The following is a 20,065-nucleotide window of genomic DNA, read 5'->3' as shown; positions in this document are numbered from 1 at the left end:
CTATCTCCATCCGTGGTTTGCCTTTCTGAAGGAGCCATCCTGCTTGTTTAAGTACTGTGACACGCACACATCATACAAATTATGTTTTGTTTTGCCTCTTCCCCTAAATTTAATTTGTGACCGTACACACACTATGCCCTATGTGTTTAACTGCATCAGCCTTTCGTCATGGTCTGTTCAGCCATGACAGCCAGGCTGTTGTACCCTGGCAATTTAGTCAGCCAATTACATCAATCCTATTGATCCAAAACACACCTAACCCCTCCATTACATGTTCATCTCCAAGATTAACCACAAACAGCAATGCAGCCTCTCACTGTATACATCCATGCAGGGAAACCGTCTCTCCAAGCAGTGCTGGATATTTATTAAAGAAGACATCTCTCATCCAAATCAGGCCCCGCGTCGAAACCTCCTCCCTTTGGAGCAAGAAAACAACTGAGACAGAAATGTTGCTGTGGTTATGTACAGCTGTCTACTGCATGCATGTGCTGGATTTATGTTTACATACTAACCTCGTTTAATCTGAACTGTCTGAGTGGTGTGTAAACAAGCTGGAATTTGGTGGATGTTAATCAAATTCAAGCTTAAAAGAGGTTTTGTGGAGAATGTTAATCACAGCCTGTCCGAGGCTTTTTTCTTTTTTTTTTTTTTGCATAATTTTAGTTCTGTCTTCATCCTGATGACTTGGTGGTCTGGTGTTCTGGTCATATTCTATACGATATGCTGTATGATGTGTATGACGATTAGTCACTGTGGTCAGCATAGGAAGCCTGCAGCTGCAGCCCCATTCGCACCTGTCCATTATCGTCAGCATTAAAACTTTCCCATGCTGACCGCTGCCGACCACAATTAATACCATGAAACAATTATCCCCAAAATGCCCTTAATTAATCTTTGTTCCTAGAAACATACCAAAGGTTGAGATAAACACTGAAGGCACTCAGTTTTAAAAGCTGCTTCCAAAGTTACGAAGGAACTTTTAAACCAGCATAGAAAAGAACATTTACAAGATCTATCATGAAACATCTACAGTTTCATGATACAATCAAAAACTCCAGAACAGCTCCAACGTGGACTCTTTTTTTTTTTTTTTTTACAGTAAATAACTCGATCCAGTGTAGCTAAATCCCTTAATGTGTGTAATTCGAAATGGTAGAATATGCTGTACGCCCATTTAGAACACCTGGAATTCATAAACCGTTAAAAGACGCAATGCAGCTTTAAAAGAAGATGTAACACCATGAATTCAAGTAGTAAATGATTTTCTAGTTATGTTGACGTTATAGCAGAATGATGTATGTGAAGTAGGGCCTGGTTTAATTTGACCAAAGGTTGTTACTGATACTGTAATACTGCCACAGTAAATGTGTTTACAAGCCAATATTTTGCAGTCTGCTCAAAAGTACAGCAACGTGTTGAGCTACAGTAAGTGCTAATGTCAGCATGCTGACGCACAATGCTTATCATGTTCCTTTGCTTAGTATTACGTACTATTTGACAAAGTCTAGCAGCTGCAGTGAATATTGCACAGCCATCAACTATTGATACTGTTAAAGTTTGCCAGAGAAGGGCAGGTTGGGGTGGATGGCATAAGAAAGCACAGGACTCTCATAAGAGAGTGGAGTTTGCCTGTAGCAAATGATGCCTGTACATAATCAGAGTTCTTTGTCACTCCTGTTGCAGCACTGTATATATTTTCGATACCCTTAAGGCTTAAATTGACCTTGTCTTACCTATTGCGCCTATGATTTGGCAGCAGTATGCATGTGTTGGGTTTTTAAGAGACGGGCCAAATACCATTGTGACAGGTCTGTTTCCATAAAACTGAAAAGGAGTCCTGTGATCACATGCCACAGAGAGATAGGACTCTCATCTGGTGCTACAAGAGCGCTGAGAGATGGACAGATTGGAAGATGGGCGGCCGGATTCCTCGAACACAAACACACACCTGAGATCAGATCATCACCTGCAAAGACAGACACACACACACACCCACACATGCATTAACCCCCTTCCCTCACCTAGTCATATACACACATTCAGCACAGGCACATACATCCATAGGTACAAACTACTAAAATAAGTAACAACGGATACACTGATTTGAACCAGAGCTGTAGTGTTTGTAAAACTTTCTTAGGGTTTTTCATTCTGCTGGGATGATACAGTACACTTTGTGTCAGGTGAGTAGTGATATATCAAAGCATATATTTTCTGGCCAGGTATATTAAGTTGTCAGACGTTCAGGAGGCCTCAGTATCTACTACTACGTACAAGCTGGGAGACACACACAACATATACAAAAAAAACAAAAGACGTACAAAATACACTTTCCTTGTCAAACACACCCATACACACACACACACACACACACACACACACAGCATGGCCCTGTGAAAGGGGCTGAATCATCTGTGTTAATGAGGACCTTAGATTTCCATGTGGCTCTTATTCTGACTATGTTTGCGTCTGCCTTGACCACTAAAGAGCCCCAACTGCCCACAGAAATGCCTACAAGGGGATGCCTGCCATTTGACTGTGTGTGTGTGTGTGTGTGTGTGTGTGTGTGTGTGTAACTCTGTGTGTTCTAATGTAAAAGTTGTGACCCAGGAGTTAGCAGTATTAATACTCTGACTGTTACTGGCGTCACGTTTTCTTCATCTGGACTGTTCTCATATTATCGCTCGAACATAAACAGCTTTAAACACAGGCAGAGATTTATACGTAGCTACTGAAGATTTTTAAGGTCTGGGGTCACTGAAAAAAGGCTGCAGGTGACTACAGGTGTGTGTGTGTGTAATTACAGGGGTGTGTTTTATTGGTAGCAAGGAGTCAAAGGTCACCACAGCTACTGCTGCACAACAATAAACTACTGGCCACAGCAGACTACCAGTGGATGAAGGGTGCTGCTGTCTAAATTATCACTACGAAACTGAATCCTGTCGTTCTTTCACTTTAAAATGTAGTGAACTCACCCTTTAATCATGACATGTTTTTCAGAGATAGATAAAGAAATAAATAAAGGATTGATTCACTAGTGCATATTTTAATGGGCTCAGTTTTAAGGGTACATTTTAATTAAAATGTAAGAAAATAAAAGTGAAACCTGAAGAGTTGTTGGAGCTGTTCTGGAGTTTTTGAATGTATCATGAAACTGTAGATGTTTTTTTTATTCTAACCACTTTTAAATGCTCTCTTCCATGCTTGTTTAAAAGTTCTTAACCAACTTTAATGTTCATCTTAACCTTTGGTTGGTATATTTCCAGGTCCACAGATTAATTAAGGGCACTTTGGGGATACCTGTTTTTGATGGAGAATGAAAAATGAAAAACTAGAATGAAACTGAGGTTTTATTTGGATCGAGGAAATCGTCAAGGTTCTTAATGATTATCATTATCCCAGATTGGATAATAGATTAATGTGTGTTTTATTTTTTCTCTATATTGGCAGTGAAACTTCAGAGGAAGAATCTTGCTACAGCGCTACAGGAGTAGACCTCACACACACACACACACACACACACACACACACACACACACACACACACACACACACACACACACACACGCACAACAGTTAACAGATCGGATCTTTACCTGTCTATCAGAGCTACTGGGGAGAATCCAGTGTTTCTGGGGCTAACTGTCTGACTGGCTGTTTGTACTTGTCGGTTAATGACAGACTGTTTCTCTTCCTGTCTCTCCAGATTTGTTGCTCCTCCTCTCTCCTTTTCCACACACACACACACACACAAATACAAGTCACTGTGCGTCAAGTTCAGGCTGAGGTTTTGACACGAGTCAGTGGACAACACAGAGGTTCCCATGCTGAATGCTGATAAGGAGGCCTTCCTTCCACTGCCAACAACCGCCCCACCCCCCACCCCCCTCTCCTCCATCACAGTGCCAGGCACTGTGTGTCTGTGTGGGGTGTGTACAAAGCAGCTGGGAAAGGTAAGTGGGGAGGTAAAGGAGGATGAGGAGGGTGATGCAGGCCTTTGTCCAGGCCTTTGTTCCTCACCGTACTCCTGCCGCCATCACTGCTGACTGTAAACACCTCCACCAGCTCACCAGAACCACCCCCCCACTTGCCCTTTAGTTTGATTTACTACACGAAGGAAATAACATTAACTTGTCCATGCAGCCCCCCCCCACCACCACCACCACCCAACCCTCCCTTCTCACTCTTTGTTCACAGGTTTGTTTACTATTCTCTGTATGGAAAATCCTTCAGGAATGTGGAGGAAGTGGGTGTTTCCTCCAGTAGCTGGAGTTTTTTAATGGAGTCGAGTGGAGAGCAAGACACGGGGAGGGGCGGGGGGGCTGATTCAGTATCCCCCAATGCATCAGGTGGTCAGACAGGCAGACGAGCCAGCAAGCAAGCAAGTAGTGGAGTGTTTGTGTGTGTGTGTGTGTGTGTGTTTGTGTAGAGAGAAAGGGGAAGAACACCGAGCAGCAGTTGGCAACACTTCACATTAACAACAGAGCAGGTGAGTCTTTGGATTTTCCAGTACTGAGAGGTCGACTTTTAAAACCACTGATTTGTACAGTTGTCAGACGTTTCCTTCTGGTATACTGGCACACACACACACACACGCACGTAAAAACCTTGGCCCGCGCGAACCTCTGGGCCTCTAAAAACGTTGGCTTCCTTCTTTAAAGGTCACTCCACTCAGTGCTGACAGCTTCAGAGGGCATGTGAATTTCACATCCACCTAGCATCCAGAAACAATAAACCCCCGTTCCAACCTTAGACCTCCAAGCTGCAGAAAATATCTGCTGCGCTCACATAACACAGGAGGCCCATTAAACCGTGTTCCAGTGTCACGGAGGCTGGCGCACAGCGTGTGAATGACTCATCTTCTATCCTGCTATCTAGCGAGGGCCTACTAAATGTGAGTCCTGGCCTGCTGCTTGTTCTAACGACTTTTTTTTTTTTTTTTTTTGCTCAATCCCTCTGGCAGAGGCCGGCCTGTAGCTGTGGATCCTGCCCCAGCTTGCACACAGGAATGTACTATTGAGAAAGCGCCGCACCGCAAAAACCCTCCCAGCAATTCCAACCCGTAATCAGATCCAGCCTGTCATCCCCCATCCCGTCTCCAATCTCTTTCTCTCTCTCTGTTTTTTTTTTTTTTTTCTCTTCAATCCCTTTCGCTGTAAATGACATGCACACACAGAGAACACACACACACACACAGAAGTACTCAGACACCCACACTGAATTGCAGACACCAATTTGTAGACATGTAAGCTTGTGCAAACACGGTATAAAGTCACAGAGACTTTTCCGGAGCAACAAGTAAACGCAGCTCTGCTGGTGAGATGAGCAGAGACTAACACAGCACAAGGAAATGACTGGAAGAATTTTCATTGAATCTCTTTCCCATTTGCTTGTAAGTGAGTAAGGTAAACACCCTGAAGGTCTCATCTTGCGAAATAGGTCAGCCGCAATATCACTGTGTGCTTCAATCTATCTTCTCTGTGGGCTGTTTACTCCCTCCGGCATTTCATTCTCAGCACTTTGCATCTTTTAATTCAATGAAGAATTGCTGAAGCCCATTAGAAAAAAAAGCTTGGAAAGTTAAAAGCTAGATTAGCTTGTAAGGTTTTTTTTTTTTTGGTTGCCCGTGTATATGTGGTATTTGCTCCCTCTGGCATTATCTAAAGATAATTTATCATTTCTTCAAATAACAAGTTACTTAGTAGGAAGAGCGAGCTTGCCAAGTGTCAGATCGCAGCTTGCCAGCTCACTCACTTAATTAATTTTATTCAGCATGTTTATTCACAGTTAATTTAAGTATTTGCCTCATCAAGTGTGTCTGATGGCTCTCTACAAACCACTCCTACGTTGTGGATGCTTTGATGCTCCAACAGAACAACACGGCCAATAACCTATCATACTGTACCGTTGCTCCAGCTCAAAGCTGAATTTGACTCTTTCGTCGTGAATGCTGCCCCAGCTTCTGCAGAACTACAGCTGAGAGAGGCCAGATACTGACAGGATAACAATTCATTCATTCCCTACATTGCATTTGCTTGTGCTTGTACTTCCTATTAGTTGTAGATTTATCCTTCTGATACTGTAGGAAATTATTCAAGCGTAAGCATTTTAACTCGTTACGTTTAATAGGCTGATATTTCTGTTTACATAGCCAGTTACAATGTCAGTGTATACTGTAGTTAGAGTTGGACACTTAGTTAATCATTCCGACAATGAGCAATCTCTTCCTCCTGCTTCTTCCCACCAGATCTCTTTATCTCTTTCCACCTGACTGAGCAGCGATGATTGCTGCTGATACTTCCCTCTGCATCTCTCCATCACCACGCCTCCTCCCTTCATCTTTCTTTCTGTTTTTGCACTGAGGCGGTTTGGGGGGAATATTTCTTTAAGCTCCCTTTTCTCTCTCTTCTTCACTCAGGAAACTCTGACTGTGGGGCTGTTTTGTTGGAATTCAATAAACTCTTGGATCCCTGCGCCTCTCTGAGAAACCGCAGCTTCGATTACACAAAATGAAGTACCACACAACCCTGGGCAACCGAAAGGTGTTTTCAATAATTACTTATTATATGTGTTTGGCGAATCAGAAACATCTGCGGCAAATTTGACTGAAAGAGCCCCAAAACATTCCTAAAATAGGAGTGACGCACGCAGGCTCGGAGACACACACTGTCTCTCACACACACGCACACACACTGGAGGGCTACACTGCGCCATTGTCAGTATGGGTCTATTTGCAGGCTGTTTTTTTAGCTGGCCACAGCTGCGGAAATGAATATCAAATGTGGTTCTGCTCCCATAAATCAAAACCGTTTGCCGTGTTCTGACTTTCTTTCCCCCGTTTAAACTCAATTCACTGGGGCAGTGTGCATTACACTTACACCCCACGGCTTAACTCTTTCCTCTGAAATGGTCACAGAGGAGTGTTCAGGAGCTGGAGGTTAGGAGGAGAAGGGGAGAGCAGTATATCAAAGCTAGTTTTGAATGTACAGGGGTTTGAATGTGTATCATGTATTATGTATGGCAACAGGATGCCTGGCAGGGGAACGGTCAGTATTGCAAATGTGGGAAATGGAAGTTATGGGGATTTCTGAAGGCATGGAGTGGAAATTACTCTACTGTACGTTTTACAGTCATTGTGAATATATATGTGTGTCTCCTGGTTTCTCTTTAGTGTTTTCTTCTTGGTATCTAGTGGCAATTTTGAGGGTGCTTAAGCGTACCTGAATTTTATCTTTGCACCCCTAAAAATAATTAGTATTAACTTTCTACTAATAATTACTATTTAATGTTAGATGTTGCAAACATTACTGTTGGAGACAGGGAGCAGTTACAAGATCAGGAGGCTTCATACCATGAACCAGACCACCCATTGACGAATCTACAGATTTGGGAAATAGCGTCATCATGTACCACTCTGCAGAGATCTGCAGAGATAGCACTGGGACTTGAATGTATGTAATACATGAGAGGCTCAAACTGGAAAACTAGATACCAGAAAAGTGCTCAGTGACTAATCATCGTATTCAACATTGAATATTTGATAAAGCAATCGTGCTTCTCTTTAGACTTTGCAAATGATGTTGGACCAAAGGAATTGACATCTGTTAATAAAAAGAGTCATTTTGCAGGGGAAAAGTTTACTCACTGTTTTATATCTGCTCACTTTCCAGTGATTGTGTATGGGGAAAAAAATGCTTTTGGGGCCAGTGTGCGTCACTACACCAAAACTGCTTCATAGCCCAGGACTTGTTCTCGGGGGCTTGGTGTAACCAGGGCTTTTAGGTAATGGCGGACTTCACTGCTGATCTTTATGAGATCCAATCATAACACTGTGCGTGTGTGTACTTATGTGTGTGTGCAGGTTAAGGAAGGTCCTGCACTGGGCTTTACGTCTGCTTTTCTGGGATTAGAGGGGATCCAATGCTGTCCAAATCTTATCCTAACCTACCGACCAGACCGACCAAAACAACACACACACTCCAGATCAAGCTGCAGTACAATAGGCTGGCTGTCTGTTGGTTTAGCAGGTCTGGATGCTTGCTAAAGAGGGATTGGGAAAGGCCTGCTCTGATGTTCAAAGGCCCGGGAGGATGAGGACGAGAGGAGGGAGGGACGCATCACCAAGAATGTGTGTGTGTGTGTGTGTGTGTGTGTGTGTGTGTGTGTGTGTGTGTGTGTGTGTGTGTGTGGGAGACTGTGTATGCATGTGTATGTTCAAGGGGTCACATCAGGCCGTGTATGTAAGTGTGTATGTTTGGGACAGTGGAATGTGATGGTGGAGAGGTGGTGGGACATGCAGCAGGGAACATCCCATTAATACCAGACCTAATCTCCACCCTGAGCACTAAGAATAAACATACATAAACACACACAGAGGGGCTGACAGACAGACGGACAGACAGAAGGAAAGGCGTAGAGATGGACTCTATGCCTTCTGTCTGTTTTCATTCCAAACTGAAATTGAAAGGAAGAGGAAATGTTTGCTTTCCATTTGATATGACTAACACCTACTTACACTGTCAGACATGAAGGAAACATTTTCATCAAGCTCATCAGTGATACATTTTACCTCCTATGAATTCAACCACCACACAAGCAAACTTTTATAACACAAAGGTAAAACTCAGTTTCACTGATTTAGTGACACAAACATTTCTCTGTTGAGAAATCCTGGCCACCACTGCAAAAATGTAGCTACTGATCAAACCAATTAAACTCCATGGAGACTAACTAACTAATCACGTCCAACACACAACTTAAAGAGGAAAGAAGCATTAAACCGCTGACTGTTTCCTATGCTGATGTTGACGCAGCCTCTGAAAATACGTAACGAGGTATTGTGTGTTCACGTGGTCAATTTAGTAGCTAACTACAAGTAGCTTCCCCAACACAACTGGTGGCAATTAACTGCTTCCAATTGCTGCTAATAACATGCAATCAATCAACTCATATACTTTCCATGTTGTACCATACTAGTCAGTGCTTTCCAGTATGTGCATGCTTTGTTTTTTGTGACTATGGTTGTAATTTAAATGTATGTATAATTTGGATTTTATACTAAACTACATAACTGTTGTGTTATTTCAAAGAAAACATCCTGCAGATTGTTTGAATTTAATATGTTTAGCACTTATTTCTTTACAGTGTCCCCACTGAATTGGTGTCACGCTACTTAAGTTACAGTTACACACCTAAGTGTACGTCTTTTTTATGCAATGCATCAAAGGTCCGTTCACTTCTGACATTTGTGTCAAGTTACTATGGCTTAACAAAGTTTTAAAGAAAGCTTAATTCCCATCAGCTATTTCCCAAATGTTTAACTTTTTAATGCATGTGAGTTTGGATGGTCAAATAAATTCCAGATTGCACCTTTAAACTCCATCCAGTGAAAATAAGTGCTTCCCCCGCACTGGGCTGTCAGGCTTCATAAATTTCCCCCGAAAGCATGTTCTTTGCATGCAGCCAAATGTGTTTAAGCCCCGAGTCTGGGCAACATGTGCAAGCAAGTGCCTACTTGTACCCATGCACACACACACACACACACACACACACACGCACACACACACTGAGGTGTAACTCCCCCCAGCCCAGCTTTAGCTTATTAAGATGGGCAGATTTACAGCTGATGTTGAGCCATAATTGGCGGTTTCACCAGGGGTGATAATGCAGCGCTGTCAGCTCTACACTCTGTAATTAAACTGGAAATTATCTGCTAGTGTGTGGTGTGTGTGTGTGTGTGTGTGTGTGTGTGTGTGTGTGTGTGTGTGTGTGTGTGTGTGTGTGTGTGTGTGGGAAGTATGTTGGTCTTCTTTCATGCTTACGTATGTGTGAGAATGTGTGTGCCAGTGTGACTGTGTCTTGCCATGTGTGCATTTGTGTCTCTGTGTGTGTGTGTGTGTGTGTGTGTGTATACAGTAGGAAATGACAGCGCCGCTGTGATGTCCAACAGAAATGTTGTTGCCGTCGCTGTAGCTCCAGCTCCTCTGAGCTGAGAATGGCAACAATAACAACCCCTTCAGTATTGGAAGGAGTGATGTCAGCTACTCCCCTCCCTTCCTTCACACACACACACACACAGACACACACACACACACACACACACACACACACACACACACACACACACACACACACATACACAAACAACTGACGCCCCCCAGATCGTTCCCATTTCATATCACACACTGGCACAGCGTAGCAGTTTAACTTAGCCAGTCCTTGCGAAGGTCACACACGGCTTCCTTTGCTTTGCTTTGCTCACCAACCCTTCCTCTCGGCGTCTGCTGAATAGCCACATTCAGAGTCGTTATGTGGCGAAACATAAAACTATTAATAAAACGGCAAGAGCCTGCTGAGTGACACCTGCCCGACCCTGCCAGTGTACACTTAAGCCTGCGCCAGCAACAAGTGTTATCATAGTCAACCCTTAGGAAGGGATCATAAAAGTATGTTAAAGTTTAAAAATACAGGAAAAATAAAAAATCGTGGAAGGCAATTTGCCTCGGCTCTGAGGCAGGGTAGGGTGCCTGGGCGCAAGTACAACAGTATCTACAGCCAGGTGTAGGTGCATGGACTGCAGGTTAGAAACACTGTGCAACAGGCAGCCTATATAAAGGGCAGAGAAGAATGGTGTTACATAGAAAGCCAATGGAATAATACCAATGGGAGAACTTTAATGAGCTGCTGCATGGAGCCAGTGGAAAATAAATCTGTGCCATTGCTAGTGGAGGTTCCAGAGTGAGAGGAGATGAGAGGAGAGGAAAAAAGGTGGAGAGGAAAGATGAAGATGATGATCAACAGAAAGCCATAATGAAGAGGAAAATCGGGAGGATCAGCAATCGGAGAGTGCATTGTGTAATACTAAAGAGCAGTTGTTCCAAAGCAAGTGCTACTGCACCCAGGGATCTAATGTGAACTGGTCTCGGACGCTTGAGGGTGTCGAGGTGGACTCAGAAGACGTAAACCTCTGACCAAACAGAGTGGGAGAAACAGGCTTGTGATATTTTCACACACTCCACTACAGCACTGCATCTGTCAACACTTACCTGTCATTGAAATACACGGGATATTGTAGTGTACGTTTTTTTTTTTTTTTTTAGATTCTGGCATATCACAGAGCCTCAGCAGCACTATGCAGCACCTGTAAGGCCACTTGCCGACTGGGGGGAGTTTAAGCCAAGGTGAATATAAAGGGCTCTCTGTTCATTCTCGGCCTGCATCTCCTGCTCCATCTCTTTGAACTGGGCGGTCATGTCAGCAGCTCCCAGTCCCCAGCACCATAACCCACCCTTCATGTGCCCACAGGGAGCGATAGGCCAGGCGCCAACAGATCCACACAGCATTTAGGACTAATGCGCACACGCACGTGCGCCTGGTTGTGCCCAGTCTGCCTGCAGGAGACGCTGATACAGGTGTGTGCAGTGAAGGAAGAGGAATAGGGGCCATGCTTTTTGTTCGCATGCATTCACTTACTGTACAGACACTGGGTATGAACCAGATGGCAGCACTGCATCAATATCCAGCTTCAAACACAACATGTCATTAGAACTGTGGTGCAAATTCTTTTTAATTATTCATAACAGGTTTTATTTGTTTCAACCTCACTTGTGTGAGTGTTGAAGGTGCTACAAGTACGTACCATCTTCTGACTCTGGCAGGGGTGGCACCAGGGTCAACGCCACATGTTTCTGAAGGCGTGTGGCCAGATGGGGTGGACAGTGGTGGCAGAGGCCGCCGCAACATCTGATTGGCCGCCCTGTTGACCACGCCCCAGCACAAATCAAGTTGAAGCAACATGCGGCATCTTAGCTGCTTAACTACAGTCAATGGTTCTGACTGATTTATCTTCTATTGTGACGCCTTAGAAAATATTCATAGGTGGATGTTGCCCCCTCACACACTGCATGCGTGCAAAATGAGAATCCACATTAAGAATAATGTCACACGCAAAATTACATGTAAAGATCAAAGAGAAAAAAAAGATTCATTTATTGATTTATTCATTAGAAAAACACCTTATAATGTGCTGACACACGACAAGAGTCTTTGCCAAGACAAACACATACACACACACACACGTTCAGCAAATACACAAACAGACTAATCAGCCGGCGCTTCCCTCCTTTTCCGTCCGCGGTCATGTTAAGCTGGCCCTAAAGGTAGTGTACACAGTCACACTGGCACAGGATCAGACACGCCGCTTCCTCTATCAAAGGTCATCGTTCTGTTATTTATACCATCCATGTCTGACTCATGCTGTGATTGCTACACAGTGAGCAAACTGGACACAATGGACGCATTATAAATCACCGCGTCCATATTAAGTATTTGGAGGGATTGATGAAACACACCTGGCTCATGTCAAAATGAAGATTATGGTGTTTGTTGTGGCAACAAAGCAGTAAACACACATGTCATGGTGACCAAAGGGAAGCTCCTATGTGTGTGTGTGTGTGTTTAATGTGGCAGAAACAGATGTTTTAAAGTAATGTAGGGATGTTAAAAGCGTGTGTGCGTTCGTGTACAAATGCAAACTGACCGTGGGAAAACGCAGATAGAGCAACAACTGCTGCAGCAGGATCCACGTTGTTCTTAACGGCGTACAGTATGAAAACTCTCTCCTCTCGCTCGCTGATGAGCTCAGGTCAGCCCAGCCAAGAATGCTGCCTGGCGCAGTCTCTCAGGAAGGACCCTTTTAAGGATCTTGGCCCTGCGTCAGGTCATACACTTTTCCTTTTCTAGAGGGCTCTGCGCACACATAAATCAAACAAACTCCCAGCGCCCCCCCCCCCCCCCCCCCCCCCTCCATTATTTGTGACATCTATCTGGATGGGAAGGCATGTTGTAGAGGATGTGGTCGTTCACTGGGCCCTGCTAGGCCCAGGGGGCAGAGGAGGGGGTGGAGGCTGGGATACAAACAAGTCTCTGGCTTCAGTGATAATACTCCCCATGCTGCTTTTTTTTTTTTACTTAAGCCTTAAACCGTGCTGGGACTTTTTCTAAAGTTGCAGACATGAAGGAGTTTCAAGTACAAGTGTCCTGGGTATAAAGAAAGGTAATGAGCACCAACAGTATACACACACTGATCCATACAACATGTTGCATACCTACCCCAAGAGAGCGTACATAAAGAGTGAAGGTGCAGCAAATCCTTTAAATCCACTGTCATTTCAGGGAAAAGTGTGTTCAGGGAAAAGTGTTTGGGTTTGTTTGTACAGCTATCATCGTGAGGACCAGCATGCATTTTTCACCATACGACTGAAGACAGTTTTACCAAGTGAGGACATTTTAGCCAGTCCTCACAATGAGAAGGATGTTTAAAGAGCAATTTCGGGGGTTAAGACTAGTGTTTTAGGGTTAGAATAAGGTTTGACCTTATTAGTAGGTGAGGTAAATTGTGGAAATCTAAATTGTCATGCAACCATTGTGATGGAACACAAATTTGCATATAAGAGACAAAATACCTCACAAACACAGGGTTTGTTTGCATTCAGATGAAATTCACTGTGTGACCGGTGAGAGCAGCACAGTATGATAATGTCCGAGTCGTATCCCCAGCCACCCCCCTCTCCACATACACACACACACACACACCGCCACAACTGCTGTTGAGCTCCTGAACATGAAGATGCAGATGATGTTCACATTCACGGTTGACCTTGAGAAAGTAGAGGCTTTAAAAATGTCAGTGACACGTCTGGGAATTCTATACCAGATGACCTTGATAATTCAACCAACGCTTCCCATGAAGAAAAGTCCCACAATTGGATTGCCAGTAACAAAACATTATCTCACGTCTTCCTCAAAACTCATTCACCCTCCCTGGCCTTAGGATACATCCAACACGCACACACACACCCATCCCCTTTTGACGAGACACACCTTTGACCTCACAGTTTGCTGATGTACAGCCAGGCAAGATGACATCACTTCCTTTCGGCAGCTTGACAAGCGCCTCATCAGTGCAGTTGCTCCGGGCTTGAGAGAGCAGTGGAAGGAAAAACAATAATGATAATAATTATACCTTCACACGTAATGAACAAAACCCAAGGGCCACAATACATAACAGCTGGGCCTGGGAGCTGTCAGACAGCTAGATAGTGAGTGAACGCTCGGAGAGTTAACCGAAGGCAGATGTAAATTATAGCTTGTGACACATAGCTGCGTGGTTAGTAACGGGTTGGGGGTTCGGATCTAAAGAGCTTAACATACAATTGCAGCATGTGAGTGCTGTATTTGACATTGTAGGTCAAACTCTTAACAGTTACAGCAATATCTGTGTTAGTGCTCATCTGTGTATGTCAGTGTATGTACAGTAGGCTCTACTGTTACCTTCCCACACCCTTTTGGCACAAAGTGCTGCTGTGAGAAGCAATTATTGGAAAGATAATAGGTCTAAACAGGTAAGTAAGGATTCATTATAACAACAGGTGGTTTGCATTCATGACAAGTGCATTTAACCGAAAAGATCGTCTTTGCACAATCTGTATGTGTGCATGAAGACGGCTAGTGGGTATTGAGAGAACTATCAATGCCTCCGGCCACATCAGGGCACAGATATGATTACAGGCCTTCGTCACAGCATCTACAGACTTGCAGTTAAGGTGCCTTCAGGTTCTGTTTATTCTCAGCTCTCGTTCATCACACACACAGTCTGTGTGTGTTTCTCTGCCGTCATTGCTTTCCAGCCCACTCAGTCAAACACAAATTCTCACCTCGCTATCGCGCTTTGCACTGTCACTATCTTTATCACTATCACGATTCATGCACACGCCCTCTCCATTAGAACGAGCTGGTCAGTGGACTGCTGCTGATTTGCATTTTCACAGCAGGGTCAAAGCCTGAGAAATATTATGTGCATAAGCCCAATGATGTGTCAAAAGAACACGTGTGCAATGTTTGTGTTTTTATTTAACGCAGCACGTGTAAGATGCTGTGTGATCAGCAAAGTTTAGACCCCACCCCAAGAGTTTCTAAGTCTTCATAAAGTAGATTATTTCTGGTGGATACAACCAGAATTTCCCCCCATATTAAGGTATCTCTAGGCTCTTTACACTAAACCTATCAAGACATCGCACACCGTTTCACTTTCCCTCCACTTTGACATTTGTTCCAACAGACACACAAATAAAGTCATCAACTGCTTTATGTTGGGAGGTGAGTCAGGGGAGAGAGGTCGGCTGTGGGAGGAGGGGGAGACAAGACAACACTGGCAGAATGAAAAGGCTCTCCTGCAAATGTTTGCAGAAACAAGTACGGCTCTGTGATGATAGGGTCATTGATGAACATGTCAGAGTAAATGTGAGTGTTTTCTGGATCAGACAAAACTGGGTAACGTCTCGTGGAGGTTTGGAGAATTTTTCCTATCTTGCTTGTTTGAATTATCAAGAGCTCTTTGCAAGCACAAACACACACACACACACACACTTCAGCAGGTTTTGCAAAACGATGATCTCATGCCTATTACATCTGGCCTTATCATAATGGAGGAAGTTGCAGTCTCTCAGCGAACCATGTTTTCTACATTAGCCCTGTTCTTGAGCTTGTGACAGTCAATCATACTCACGCACTTTGAGTTAAGACAGTTGAAACTGGTGTGTGTCGGGCCGAGGTTTGGATCATATCAGTTTTTTTTTTTTTTGTGAAACGTGTAGAGAGATGAGAACACGCGCACATACAGAAATACACGGGGGGGGGGGGGGGGGTGCACAAAACTGGACCAACTGTTTTCATTCAAATAGCAGACACAGCCAGTTATATTCAAGCAATCACAATCTGCAACAGACAAAAAAATGTCCAAACAGTGGACAACAGCGACCCCCAGTGGCAGCACAGGCCTTCGTTATGTCAAGTCAGTGACAATTCATTGAACACATAATTAACACTGACTCCTGATAATCATCGCTTGATGAAAATTAAATGCAAGTTGGTTTTTGCGTGGCAATTATTTTTTTACATTGCTCAAGAGTTTTAGATCTATGTTTTTAATGGAGCAAGTTTTTCTAGGAGACTGATCTTTTAACATATGTTATATATATTTATATCAAATTTGAAACATCTAAACTTTAATATGTTATTTAATCGGATTATTTTTGGAGAATGGTGTGAAATGTCAGCGTACATAAAGTGCATGTGCTGATTTCATGTGAGCATCATCTGTGCGGCTAAGATGGAGAAATGCTGCACCCTGCTGACGGTGGAGCTGAAGTACAACTATAAGAGTTTCTGTTTCTTAAATGTACTATTTAAATGCCATGTTACTACAACATGATGTTTCTGCGTCTGTGCATGCACAGCATCCTTGAGGCTAAACGATCTGGAGGAAAGACACCTGATATGCTCCTCAAAATGACTTATTCATGGCAAATACGACCTGTAAGCACTACGTTGTCTTTGATGAGTCGGTTAACAGGATTAAGACGGCGAGCAGAGACGTGCAATCGACCTTACTAAAAGCTTGGTGGTAAGAAGTGGACTGGACACACAGTGAGTCAGCAGCAAAAAGACTGCTCCAGGTGAGGCTCGAACTCACAACCTCGGCATTGCTCTACAGTGTACTGTCATATAAGTACCGCGCGCTAACCGATTGCGCCACTGGAGCTCACTGTGAGCGAGTCGCAGATGGTTTTATATACAACAGTACTGCTGATGTGCGTGTTGGTATTCTTTTTATGGTGTTTTGTATTTTACCAATACTTGTCCGCCGCGATCGTTTCTATCGGACATATAACTACGACAACAGAATTATAGACTTATCGAAATATGTCGACATTAACGCTGCGTTGTTCCACGAAACGTAATTAAACCGTGTGAAGCACAGTAATCGGTGACACTATACAAAACACATACATATGCTACAACAGACAACAGACAGTCAGTCTTTGGTTAGGGTCAGTACGTTAGTGGATTCTTATGGGTGTGTATCAGTGATTTCATCCATTTGCTGCTTTTGGGTGGAATCAGAAAACAAACCATTCTTCTTCTTATTATTATCTGGAAGTTGAGTCAGTCAGACTGAAGAAGCTACTTAGATGAGTAGCGAGTTGTCATGACTCAAACAACAGATAACTTCCCCTGGACGACTGAGAACCTTCACCTACACCATTATTGATCCTTTTAAAGTGACCATATTATGCTTCACTTATGATCTATATTTTATTCTGGGGCTACATCTGTCTTTGTTTCGCTGCCCTTGCCAAAGTTAGAAACTGGCATAATAGATCACGATACAGTGAGCTGTTATTAAGAAGAAACAGTAGCAGTAACCACCATAATAATACCAACACCATTACCCAGTTACATGGTATAACCTAACCATTAGAATCTACTCAGCACCTACCTCCTGACTCTCCAGGAGCTGTAGTTGAAATGTATCAGTCCACTGCTCTGCTTTGCTGTATGTGCTCACATATAAACAGAGGTGTTACAGAGGTGTGTATGTGATTATAAACACCTCTGATAGTAACAGTAGAAAGAAACAGATGCAACAAATCACCACACACATTCAGGTTATTGACTTTATTTATGTTCACATTCCTTCTACACACAGAATTAACATTGAACAGATGCAGAAACTCTCTTGCCGTGTTGTGCTCTACTACTACTTCTCTCTACTGTTTAGTTTTACAAGCATTAGCCAGTGTATACCTAGTACCTAACTATTAAGCTAGTGTTAGTGTGTGTGTCTTGTATGGTGAAAGTTCTCGAAGCGGTCAGTATGTGCACTGATGCACGTGCTGTTCTTTCCTTCAAATAATCTATCACGGTGGTGTTTGGCAGATAGTTGAGGACGGTCCACTTTTCCACAGAGTTTAATAACATAAGTCCAACATGAATAAAAGGCTGCACAATGTGTCTCAATATGAAGCTTGTACCTCAGTCCTTCTACTAAGATGCAGAATACTTTTTTAACTTGCTTGTTTAATTTCATTTTAGTCGTTAATGGATAGGCTGCTGACTGATCTGAAACTCTTCTTTGCAAAGCAGAGGTGGCAAATGGAACTCTTCAGGATGTCACGAAACATGGAGCTGGAGAAACAGTAGATGACAGGGTCCAAAGTGCTGCTGAGGTAGAGGAAAGCAAGGCACACTTTAAAGGCCTGGGTGAACCCTGTGTAAGTTGTGCAGTCCGTGGGGCGGAACTCCTTGATGTACATTGCTCCCAGACCTGTGATGACACCTGGCATGAAGCAGATAGTGAACACCAGACTGATCACCCTGACTGCTACAATAGCCCTCCGTACCTTCTTCTGCTTATCCATCCGTCGTTGGCGCAGGACGTAGGCAATCCGGACCGAGCAGTAAAGCAACAAAACCCATGGCAGAAGGAATTCTAGAATAAAGGCCATATAGTGTAACATTATGGATGGAGGGACTTCCTTATAGGCACTGAAGCTGCGACACAGGGAGATGTTGTTATGCTTGCGGAGGAGGTTGGTGGTTAACAGTGGAATCGAAAGGCTGGTTACACTAATCCATATGAGGCCTGTGAGCCAACCCGCCTGAGTTGTAGTCATACGCTTGATGCAGCTATGAGGATGAACCACCTTAAAGTAGCGATGCAGTGCCACAACTGTCATGAATGCAATGCTGGCAGAGCGATTGACAGTCAGCATGAAGTGGTTGATGCGGCACCAAACGGGTCCAAACACCCAGTCTTCATTCCGCAGGTGGGTGTCGATACGGAAAGGCACGCTGATGATGAGCAGGAAGTCAGCAAGAACCAGGTTAAGGAGGAAGAGAGTGTGGGGTTTCCAGAGCTTCATGCGGAAACAGAAAATCCACAGGGCGATTGCGTTCCCTGGCAGGCCCACAGTCATCTCAATGCTCATGACGATGGCCAGGAACAATCCCCCAATTTCGTCTCTATGTGGGCAATGCATGTAAGTGTTGTTTGCCTCCAAACTCATTTCAAATGCAATCCGATCTCTTTGTTATTTTCACAGCTGTTAATCTTCAACAAATCTTGAGGAGAGAAGGATGGAGAAACAGATTTGAGACCAACAAATCTCAGAACAAATAGTTAAAGCCAAAGATCGTTAGCTACAGTACATGCCCTAAAATTGACTTGAAGAACAACAGAACCAGGGTAAGGTGCAGCTTTATGTATAGACAAGTGGTTCATGTATAATAACCCACAATCGATTAGTTGATAATATCTTGTTTTAAGAAATTTAAATCAGCACTAAAAGCACTGAGTTACTTAGCCATGTATTTGTACCTTACAAGGCGTTCAATCCAAACTATCCATTTCACAAATCAATGAGTCAGATTTGAAATGAGAAAGCATACTTTCAGCATCACTACAGCGAATGGGTAAATGTGTAAAACTGTGCAAAAAGAATTTCAATTTTTTCCTATTTGTACGTTATAAAACATTGTCTCCGCGTGAGACTTGCATGACATCGTATGTGATCATTTTCCAGTGTTAATAATGAGATAACAGAAAAAAGAACCAGTACTCACCCGGAGTAATTGCTTAATTCCAGCAGAGGCTCGTTTTCAGAACTCAGAGCTGTCTAGCGTGTGCAAACCTCAAGCTGGCATAGTAAAAGTGAGATGCAAGATTGTTGTGACATTCCCTGTGCAGAAGCTGGTTCCTCATGAGGGCTTGTCAGAACAAGCTATGAGACAATCACTTCTGGTATTTTAAACCCAGTTCAATAAACACCTTCCAGCACTTCCTTGTGTTTCAAAAATGCCTTTGCCATTTGATTTGTCTGGGAAGGTCAACAGACAATGATCATCATTTTTTTTTATTTGTTGACAACAATCATTATTGAGTATGTTTAACCTCAAGTCACCTCGTTTTCATCATTACATACATAGGTGTAAAGCTGCCGGTCGTACACCTCTACTGCAGTAATTTATGCTGCGCTCTGTGCTTTAAACTCCTAAATGATCTGTATTTATACATAAATGTAATTACCTGCATTACAGCTTTTTGAATGTGTAGGGAAATGTTATTTTTATTACTCTCACTCATTTGAACTAAGGTAATTAGCTTATTTGAGTGAGTTAATTTCAGCTCATTACAACCTCACATTGCACCTCATTCAACCTC

General features: G+C 43.3%; 1 protein-coding gene and 1 non-coding gene across 2 annotated transcripts; both read right to left on the bottom strand.

Annotated features, from left to right (window-relative positions):
* Window positions 1-16,509: 16,509 nt before the first annotated feature.
* trnai-uau lies at window positions 16,510-16,603 on the bottom strand. Its single transcript has 2 exons — window positions 16,566-16,603; window positions 16,510-16,545 (listed from the first exon to the last, which is right to left on the bottom strand). It is a non-coding gene; the product is annotated as a tRNA-Ile (tRNA).
* Window positions 16,604-17,505: 902 nt separating this feature from the next.
* Window positions 17,506-19,619, bottom strand: hcar1-3 (hydroxycarboxylic acid receptor 1-3). The gene is made up of 2 exons (XM_026353888.1): window positions 19,468-19,619; window positions 17,506-18,966 (listed from the first exon to the last, which is right to left on the bottom strand). The coding sequence occupies exon 2, from the start codon at window positions 18,909-18,911 to the stop codon at window positions 17,934-17,936; it is 978 nt and encodes a 325-aa protein (XP_026209673.1). The 5' UTR covers window positions 18,912-18,966; window positions 19,468-19,619; the 3' UTR covers window positions 17,506-17,933.
* Window positions 19,620-20,065: the final 446 nt, after the last annotated feature.

Source organism: Anabas testudineus, chromosome 15 (assembly GCF_900324465.2).
Source record: "Anabas testudineus chromosome 15, fAnaTes1.2, whole genome shotgun sequence".
NCBI lineage: Eukaryota > Metazoa > Chordata > Actinopteri > Anabantiformes > Anabantidae > Anabas > Anabas testudineus.
This window is presented reverse-complemented; position numbering and strand designations above follow the sequence as displayed.

Excerpts from the sequence above, each read along its gene's own strand:
- hcar1-3 (XM_026353888.1), bottom strand. The coding sequence starts at position 18,911 with ATGAGTTTGGAGGCAAACAACACTTACATGCATTGCCCACATAGAGAC.